The sequence below is a fragment of the Tursiops truncatus genome, chromosome 2 (assembly GCF_011762595.2).
Source record: "Tursiops truncatus isolate mTurTru1 chromosome 2, mTurTru1.mat.Y, whole genome shotgun sequence".
NCBI lineage: Eukaryota > Metazoa > Chordata > Mammalia > Artiodactyla > Delphinidae > Tursiops > Tursiops truncatus.
Genome location: NC_047035.1, coordinates 678,223 through 687,585, shown reverse-complemented (window position 1 = coordinate 687,585; position 9,363 = coordinate 678,223). Strand labels below are relative to the sequence as shown.

At 64.6% G+C, this 9,363-nt stretch overlaps 1 protein-coding gene across 9 annotated transcripts in view; it reads left to right on the top strand.

Moving 5' to 3' along the window:
• The first annotated feature begins 2,813 nt into the window (after positions 1–2,813).
• MTA1 (metastasis associated 1) overlaps positions 2,814–9,363 on the top strand; it is a 38,768-nt gene continuing 32,218 nt past the window's right edge. For 3 of the 9 annotated variants that reach the window (XM_073799944.1, XM_073799943.1, XM_073799948.1), the window contains exon 1: positions 3,276–3,965. In XM_073799944.1, the coding sequence (XP_073656045.1) occupies positions 3,291–3,965 (675 nt within the window). In that variant the 5' untranslated portion in view covers positions 3,276–3,290. Of the gene's footprint in view, positions 2,901–3,275; positions 3,966–4,244; positions 4,700–9,363 lie in introns of those variants that run through there. The other 6 variants (XM_073799947.1, XM_073799950.1, XM_033850414.2 and 3 more) reach the window with 6 other exon arrangements.

Sequence of the window (9,363 nt, the reverse complement as noted above, 5' to 3'; positions counted from 1 at the left end):
GTGTCCCTTTACTCTGCTTCCCAACCGGGAGGTCCCTTCCTGAAGTCTAGGAGGAGCAATGCACCTCCCCAGACTCACAGTGACACCCCCGGGCCGGGGGTCTGCTTAGGTTCTCCTGTGGCAGAGAGGACGGCCACCCTCCTGTGTGGTCTCCCTTGTACCCTCGCACCCGCCTGTTCTCGTGGATCAGGTGGGCTCAGAGCAGGAGCAGAGGCCACTCTGGACACCCCAGAGTGTGTGTCCAGAAAAGGGAGCCCCCCAGCCCAGCCCACAGGGCACGCCCCGCCACCCCCCCCAAGGGCTGGCAGGGCGCCTGGGAGGTGTGTGTAGTTCGTGCCCTACTGAGGGCCACAGACAGTCACTGCCCAGTGTTGCCGGTTGAAAAAAATGAGTTCATTGGCTTTACAAGAACACTTGCTCACTATTCAGCAATCCAACAATAAAGTTTAAAAATCTCGCCCACAATTTCATCATCGAGAGGACCGCTGTCGACATTAGGTGGAGGTTGTTCAGATATTTCTAAAGGCCTAGGCAGAGGCGAGAGGATATATGGAAATACAGAATAGGGACTTGCCTGGCTGTCCAGTGGTTAAGACTTCGCCTTCCAATGCAGGGGGTGCGTGTTCGATCCCTGGTCGGGGAGCTAAGATCCCACATGCCTTGTGGCCAAAAAACCAAAACATAAAACAGAAGCAATATTGTAACAAATTCAATAAAGACTTTAAAAATGGTCCACATCAAAAAAAAGAATCTTAAAAAAAATACAGAATAAGTGTAGAATTCTTTCAAATTTTTAAAAATTTAATTTTAAGGGAAAACATGATCGCTGAAATTAGATGAACGCTTCTTCACCCCAAGTTTACAAGATTTTGCTAAGATTATTTTTAGAAGTTACAACAAACATTGAGAGATCGGTGTCACTGGGGTTTGGGTGGTGTGCGTCCATCCGATGCCGGGCTTTGAACGGTGAAGGGTGCCGGCACCTCCCCTCTGGCCCCGGCCCACCTTGCAAAGTCACTCCCGTCCCCTGCGTTCCACGTGTCATATCCGCATCCCACTGGGGGGCCGAGCTCACCGCCAGCACCTGCCCACTCAGTCTTTGTTTCAATTACATCTTTATTGGCTGTCTTAAAGGTCAGCTTTCACATTTTTAAAGAACTTTATTTCTCAGGTTCTTCTAGGTTTAAAAATGTTTCCCTGAGGCCTTTAAACACGCATGAGAACTTGGCTGGGGCAGGATTCTTCAGTTTAGCTTTCTTACCCTCGCAATTTGCTCTTCAGGCTTTGAATGTTGCTGGAGAGAGCAGGGCCAACTTGGGGTTTTGTTTTTGTATGTGACATGCTTTTTCTGAAAAACGCTTCTAAGAATCCCTGAAGTTCAGTAAGCAGGCGAGGTGGGTCTCCGTGTGACTTGCACCCCACCGTGGTCCTGGAGGCTCCCAGGTGACTCCAGGGGAACTTTCCTGTAGTGAGTCTCTGAGTGTTTTATCTAACCGTGCACGGCCTCTGGCACCGTGTGCCTTCCTCTGAGGCCTCTTGCCTCCACATCTGCTGCTGCTTCTCCCATCCCTCACCAGAGGTCAGCTCAGGTCACTCGGGACTCTCCAGGCCCCGCACAAGGACGCAGCCCTGTCGAGTGGCCTCTGGGCCACTTCACCCACCGTTGGACTCCCATGGGTCCCTCCTTCAGCAATGTCTCAGCCTCTCCAAACAGTGCCCTCACTATGATCACCCTGTCCCCTGACCCTCATCACTTTGTCTTCAAGGCCCGTAATGTCATGTTTATTACTTCTCCCCCGCTCCCCACTGGACCGCACAGCCGTCCCTGTTAGTCGCCCGACATCCTGCCCCTCGCTGTTTCTTGTTCTAGCGACGGCGTGATTTTGAGGAACTGTGTTTTCTCAGCTCCTAAACCTTGCTCTCGTTCTGCTGTCCCGCCATCTACTCTCTGACTTCTGATTACCGATCTCATGTCCTGTCAAGCTCCTAAGATTCCAGGGCTCCTGTGGAGTTGTCTTCTGCTTCTTCAGGTCTCTTCCGCTGTGCCTCACCCCCGCCCCCTGCTGTCCTTGAGGCCGTGGACTTGGCCACACCTTCACACACCCTCCCGGCTCTCTCCTGAATGTCTACTTCCTCTGCTACTAAATGGATGAATTCCTAAGTCTTTTTTGCAAGGTGTCTCTGGTCTGTTGGCCTGCCGCTGAGCTGGTGTAAGGGCTGGGCATTGCATGCAATCTCCCTTTTTTGTTAGTCTGGAGAGGGGAAAGCAGTGTGGAAGCCAACGGAGGAGCGGGGGCTCTGTGCTGTCTCCCGAGGGTTTATTAGACGTCACTGTGCTTTGGGAGCGGGGAGACCTGTTATTCCAGCGGCTTCCCTGAGACGCGGCCCGTGGCTTTGCTTCCGGTGGAGGTCAGCCCGGACTGCCGCTCACCCCCACGGCCCCGTCCAGGGAGGAGAACAGCCCCCGCCCTTTGTTGCTTCTCCCCGCAGCTGGCAGGCGGGCGGCCCTGCGGAAAGCTGAAAGCCCTGCCTGGGCACTTATCGGTGGTTCTTAACTAACTTTATGGTCGACTTGTTAGGTGTAGGTGGAAGGTGACTTCATGCTGCACCTTCGCTGTTCAGATGAGGAGATGCAAGCCACGAAGCTAGGACGGGGGCCTGGGGGAGGGAGACCATTCCACCCCCAGCGCCCCCGCTTGGGGAACCTGCCTAGATATCCTGAGTCCTAAGCTCCTCCCTTGCAGCCGCCGTCAATCACGGCGGAGGTGCTCGGCCGGGGGCCTCTCCTGAGCTCCACCCCTTCGCCACTCCCCTCCGTGTCTCGAAGGGATGTCCCTGAGTGGACAAGGCAGTCACCCTGGGGCCCCGACACCTCCCTCCGCTGGCCTCCTAGCAGCCAGGTTGGTCCTGGCTCCCACCGTGGCCGGGAACCCGCTACTCTCCACCCGGGACTCCCCCCTGCACCCACTGCTTTTCCTTGCGGGGTGCGCCCAGGCCACCGCGCTCCCCACCATCCTCGGACCTTAAGCTCACACTCGGTTGCAGGTTCTGCCGGGCCTGGGGAGGACAGGCAGGTGCCTCACCCACAGGGGCCCGTCCAGACTCGCTGTACTGGGCACGCACCGCCCCCCGCCCCACCAGCCGCGGGCTCTGGGCCGTGTCAGAGAGGCCTGCGGGACCCCCGCTCTCAGGCGGGGCCTTGCAGAGGGTCCTCTGGGCACGGCCACGCGCCTCCCTTGGCCTTCTCCTCAGGCCACAGTCCACGGAGGCAGTGCCCGCACGGAGGTGGGATGGGGGCGCCGCCGCTGTCCGGGCGGCGCGTGGGGCTGGGCAGTGGGGCAGGGACAAAGACCCCTGCCGTGAGCGGAGAGGGCCGGGCCGGGAGTCAAGAGGCCGCGGCTGGGCCGCTGCGCTTCAGGGAAGTGAGGGACTCGGAGGGGACCCTGCGACAGGAGGGAGGGTGGGAAGGAGGAGCGGGAAGCCCAGGAAGGACTCGGACCGGCGTGGACGGCTGGTGGGGGCCGCTGCGGGGAGGGGCTTGGGGAAGACCCCGGGGGGCGCGGGCAGGCGTCCGGGAGCGCGCGGCCGCGGGTCGGGTAACCGCCCACTCGGTGGGCGGTGGCGCCCGAGGCCCCTCCCTCCTCGCGGCCGCTCCTCCTCTTCCTCTCCCGCCCGCACCGCGGCCCTCGGTCCCTGCGCGGCCTCGGCGGCCTCGGCGGCGGCGGCGGCGGCGGCGGCAGCGGCGGCGGCGGTGGCGGCGGCGGCGGCGGCGGCGGCGGCGGCAGCGGCGGCGGCAGCAGCAGCGCGGCCCCTTTAAACCGCCCGCCCGCTCGCGCCCCCGCGCCTCGCGCCCGCGCGCCTCCATTTTCCCGGCCGCCCGCGCCGAGCCCCGCGCCCAGCCCGGCCCAGCCTGCGGCCTCCGCCGCCGCCGCCGGACATGGCCGCCAACATGTACAGGGTCGGAGGTAAGGCCGCCGCCTGTCCGCCCGCCGCCGCCGCCGCCTTTATGCGCCGCGGGCCCGACCCTGCCACCCCGGGCCCCGCCGGCCCCCATCCCCCCAGTCCCCGCCGGGTCCCCATCCCCCCCGGGCCCCATTCCGTCCCCCATCTCTCCTCCCCTCCCTGCCTCGGTCCCAAACCGCCGCCCCGGCCCTCGCCATACCTCCGCCCGGGCCCCCTCTGCACCCCCTGCCCGGGTCCCCCGTCGTATCCCTCCCTCCCCCATTTTCCCTTCTTCCCCTTCCCCTCCTCCGCCCGCCTCCCCATCGGCCCAGCCCCCCCATCGGCCCACTTCTGGTCCCCTCCCTCCGCCTCTGCACCCCTCCCCCACTGCAGGCCGTCCCGGCTGGGCCGTCCTTCCCCCTCCCCCGGCAGCGCTCACCCACTCTTCTATACCCCACCCCATCTCCTTCCCCTCCCCCCCCTTTCTGAGCAGCCTGTTCCTCCTCCGCCACCTCTGCCTCGGCCATGCTCATCCCAACCCGAAGTGACCCCTTGGGCCGGCCCTCACGAGCCGGTGCGGGTAGTGGCCGAGCGGCGCACCAGGGAGGCGGGGGCTCTGCCCACCTGTTGGGGGCCGACCGTGTAGCCTGTTGGGCCCTGGCAGAGGAACTGTGGAAGGCTCTGAAGTCGCAGAGCATGCTTCCGGGCCAGCGACCTGGCGGGAGCCCCCGACCCCGGAGCAGAGCTGGAGCACATGGTCTGGGGGGGGGCGGTGCTGGCTGTCCTCCTGGGAGCGGGAGTTTGGGGGCCGCAGGGGTGTGGAGTGCCCACCGGGGCAGGCAGGGCTGGCTCGGGTGCTGGGGTGGGGAGTGGGTCCCCTCTGGGGTGGGGAGCCCCATGCGTGGGAGCCCAGGGGCGGCTGAGCTACCCCTTGGGCCGGGCGTGTGCTTGGCGGCTTCCCCTAGCAGGGTTCCCTCTCCGGGTCCTCAGCAGCCTGTGGTCACCCCGAGCATGCTTTTCTAAGACACCCCCAGACTTCCTGCTGCGTCCTGTTTCCCCAGCCCAGCAGGGAGGTGCCTTGCAAGGGTGCAGAAGGGGCAGGCAGCCCCCCGGTTAGGGGGTCGCTGAGCTGGCTGAGGCCCTGGGGGGCCGGCTTCCTGGGCTGTTCGTCCTCCCAGTTGGGCCCCAGGAAGCCGCCGGCTTTGGGCCTTGTCCCTCTTCGTGGGGCGGGGGCTCCGGGAGGCTGTGCCGCGGGTTTTCCATGGGGTTCTGAGCTGGTCCTTCACAGGGAGGTGAGGTGCCCACCCTCTCTGAGCCTGAGATGCTCACTTGCCCACCTTTGGTGGAGTGTGTCAGGGCTGAGGACGGCGCTGGCCTCGCTTACCAAGTGTCCTCTGTCCTCAGTCTGCGCTCTCTCTGGCCAGGTGACCCCGAGTGTCAGGCCAGCCTTGTCACCTTGGGCGTAAACCCCCATCTGTGCAGGGGGTCAGTGCAGCACCTGCCCGGCCGGCAGGCCCTCCCTTGCTCTCTCTGGCTCAGAGGTGGTCATGGGAATGGGGGCCTGTACCCCGTGTAGCTCAGGCCCCTGGCGGACGCCTGTGGGGAGCAGGCTGCAGTGTAGGGGCCCTTCTGGGAGGGGCCTGTTCATTTCCTAGCCTCGCCACTCCAAGCAGGAGCCTGCCGTCTGTGGATGGAGGCGGGAGGGTCACCCCCAGGACCGAGCCGCCTTCTCCGCCCTGGTAGCTTCGGCCTCTGCCTCACCCCAGCTGCGCAGCCCAGGGCTCCTGCCTCCCTTGCAGCTGCCCGTTCAGTGCTCCTCGAACCCGTGCCCTCTTGGGCCACCTTTCCGCAGTGCAGACCCCTCCTGGCCTCCTGCGCAGCCTGAGGCCCCTCCGGTCTGCCCACCCTCCAGCTCGCCCGGTGCCCCCTTGGGTTTAGCCAGCCGGAAGCCCCTCGGCAGGTGTGGTCTTACCTCCCATCCCAGGCGCTGGCCCTGCGGTCACGTCGGCACGCTGAATAAATGAAGCAGTGTCCGCAGAACGGAGGCGCCCAGCTCCTGGTTGGAGGAGGCACGGAGGCTGCAGGAGGAGGTGGCGGCGGCTGGGGGCTGGAGGCCCTCAGCTGGCCCCTGCTGCACTTTCACCCGCTGCCAGGCACTTCTGCCAGCCCCTGCTTCAGTGGGTGGGACCTCCACCGTGCCTGCCTGTGGGGACTGGTTCCAAGGGGAGCTGTCCCTGCCCCATCCAGGCCGTGGATGCCCCGATCGCCACTCGTGTCCACTCCTTGACATGTGGGCTTCAAGCCACCTATCTGGCTGCGAAGTCAGCGGGGGCCTGGCCACCCTCAGACCTTCCCGTGCCTCAGTTTCCCCACGGTGTTGACCAGGATCTCTGTGTCCTGCGGTGCCTCCTCCAGGGGAGCGGTCTGCGTGTCCCCCTGAGGGTGTCCTGGAGGCCCTCCCAGGGCCTGCGTTGCAGGACCGCTTCCACTTGGACTCCCTCTTGGTCCCTGCAGTTCCGTCCCCAGTTTCTGTATGGAATCCCAAGGCGCTGCCCCAGGTCTGCAAGGCCAGTGGTTCCGGTGGGCGGGGTGTTGGCAGGTTGGCACCCTGTCCTGAGGTGCTGCTTGCTCGGGGTTGGGGGGCGGTGTCTGGATTTCTCAGGGCCCAGACAGAGGAAGGTACGCCCCTCTCTTGCTGGGGTTTGGCCCTGCCTGGGCAGCCTGCTCTGGCCTGGGGGGCACTGCAGGAGCAGAGTCTGGGAAAGCCCCCCTCCCCGCCGCCCCTGTTGTCTCCACTCAGGATGCTCTACCTTTTCCAAAGGTGCCAGACTCAGCCAGGAAAGTACAGGATGCCCGTTCAGTTTGGATTTCAGATAAACAGTTTCTTAGCGTAAGTTTGTACCAAATAACGCATGGGAGGGACAGGCACTAGAAAGTAGTTAGCAGAGTCCAGCGTTCTCTGGGTGGCCTGCATTCTACCTGGCGGGCCGTCCCGAGGCCCTGCCAGGATGTCTGGGCGGGGCGAAGGCATGGCTGCAGCTCTGTGCCAGCTGACTGGCTGGGCGGAGTGGGTCAGCCTGGGAGGGGACAGGGCCTGGTTCTTCCCCGGGAAGTGACCCAGCCTGGGCAGAGAGTTGCCTTCGGCGGTGACAGCAAATGTGGTGGAGGAGGCCTGGACGCGGGTGGCGGGGTCAGGGTCCACGAACCCTCTCCCTCTGGGGTCTGCGCTCTGCGTGGGGAGTGGGGGCACCTGGCCAGTCTTCTGGAACCAGCCATGGACTGAGGGCACCGCGGGCACCTCTTTTTGTCTCTGTGCAGAGACGTGCTGTCACGTTTCAGGACAGAAAGCAAAAACCAACAGCTAGGAGCCACCGATACCACGGTCACTGGGGCGGTGGGTATGTCTTTAATGGGCGGGCTGCAACCATCTCCCCTCAGGTCTCGTCTCTTGTTTTTCTTCTATCGTTGTAAGAAATTAACCCCCATTCTTTCGGATAGTTGATTTTTAAAAATATATTTTGAAAAGGTGATAGGAACACCCTAGTCCTCCAGGCAGCTTGACAGTGTCTCCGTTGCCCCTGCTGTTTTTGCCTTTGTCATCTGTATCCTGTCCTGTTGTCAGAAATGCTTCTTTGTTTAATTTTAACTTTTGACTAGGTAAGGCACCCACACGCGGGAGAATGCCAGACTTGTGCGGGGCCAGCAGGGACGTTCTCACGTGGCAGGGCGGGCACCCCTGCAGTGCGCAGTGGCCTTCCCAGGACATGTGGACGTGGGTGCTGGCATGCGGGGCCCGAAGGGTGGCTTGGGTGAGGTTGGCACAGGGGCCCCTCCTCCCAGCTGTCTCCCGCTGAAGTTCGGGGCGGGGTGAGGGTGGTGGGGTGCCCTGAGGCCCCCCATGACCCCCAGCCTGCCTTCTCTCAAGAGTTTGATGTTGTACACAATGTCCTGTCCTGCCTTCCGTCTCTGTCCACCCTGCACCCCTGTCCGTCTGTCTTCAGGGAGCAGGGGGCCCGTGTCCTGTAGCAGTGGGCACAGCCTTCCAGGGGCTCTGGGGGCCCCTGTGTGGACGGACGAGGGTGCTGGTGCCGTCTCCACAGCCGGGGGGTCCAGGCTGACGTCGGGGTGAGGTGCCTGGGGAGGGCCTGGCGGGCGGGGCTTCCAGGGGTGGCCTCGGGGATGCTGCCCGTCGTCTTGCGCTGGCCATGCCCCTGCGGCCTCCCTGCTCCCGGTCAGTGGGATGCAGGTTGGAGCTGTACCTTCTCGTGGGACGCCTGCTCTCCCGGCCCTGCAGCGCCCTGATCCTCTCCTGGCTGCGATTCTTGGGCTGCCTGAGGAGATGACCCTTCTGAGCAGCTGGTCTGCTCCGTCTCCCCTACTTCAAACTGCTTAGTGGTTCCTGCGGTGGGGGGTCAACTCCCAGCATCTTCGGGGCCCCACGATTCGGCCCCGCCCTTGGGTGGCCCCCCATCGCCCCCCGACTGGGTCCTGGCCCTCTTGTTGCTGTGCGGGGGTCCCAGCTGGGCATGGGCCCCTGAGATGGAGGCCCAGGTTCCTCTGGGTGACGCGTGTGGCGGTGGTGACCGGAGGTGGGGGCTGCTTGCCTCGGGAGCGAGGGGCGTGGCTGCGGCACGCCCAGAGGGACCCCCGCGCTCGGCACCCCTGGAGGGCAGGCCCGCCACCTCCCTGCCCTCTGCAAGGCAGGGGTCCAGGCGGCCACACTGGCTCCCCGAGGGTCCGTCTGGACGTCGGGCAGAGTGGGCTCCTCGGGCTGCGCGGGCGGGGCTCCCCTGGGGGTCGCAGGAGGTCGCCTCTCAGAGGCGGCCGCACCCCGTGGGAGGGGACTGGGTTCAGCTCAGGGCCGCGGGGGGACGTGCTCCAGTGAACTCAGCCGTGGGCACCGGCCGGGCTTTCCCCGGCGTGCGGGTGAGGACGGCTCTGTCCCTCTGTCTGCAGAGATGTGCGGGACACCTGCCGTGCTCAGGCCTGGGACCCGGCCTCTGGCGCCCGCGTGACTGGCCGTCAGCCTCCGCCCTGTGCTCCAGCCCCTGGAGGGAGGCCGGGCCCCGTGGTCATCGGCCACTTGCCCCTCCAGTCAGGGTCTGGCCTCCGTCCAGCGGGGTGTGTACGCGGGAGGCCTGGCTGGGGAGCTGGAGCTGCCGGGGCGAGGACAGAGGAGCGGAGGGGGCCCGCGTGCAGGCGTCCTGGCTCTGGGCTTGGTGGGGCCCAGGTGCAGCAGGTGAAAGCGGACACGGTCCTGCAGGGTCAGGAGTCTGGCTTCCTTCGGCGCCCCGCCGTTCCCGCCGCGGGGTCCCCAGCCCCAGGGGACCTGGTGGGAGGCGGTTCTGGAGGGATGCTGACGGGTCTGGCGGCCCTCCTGGGGTGTGCGCCCGTGTTCTTGTGGGGCCTCTGTCCCCGCTG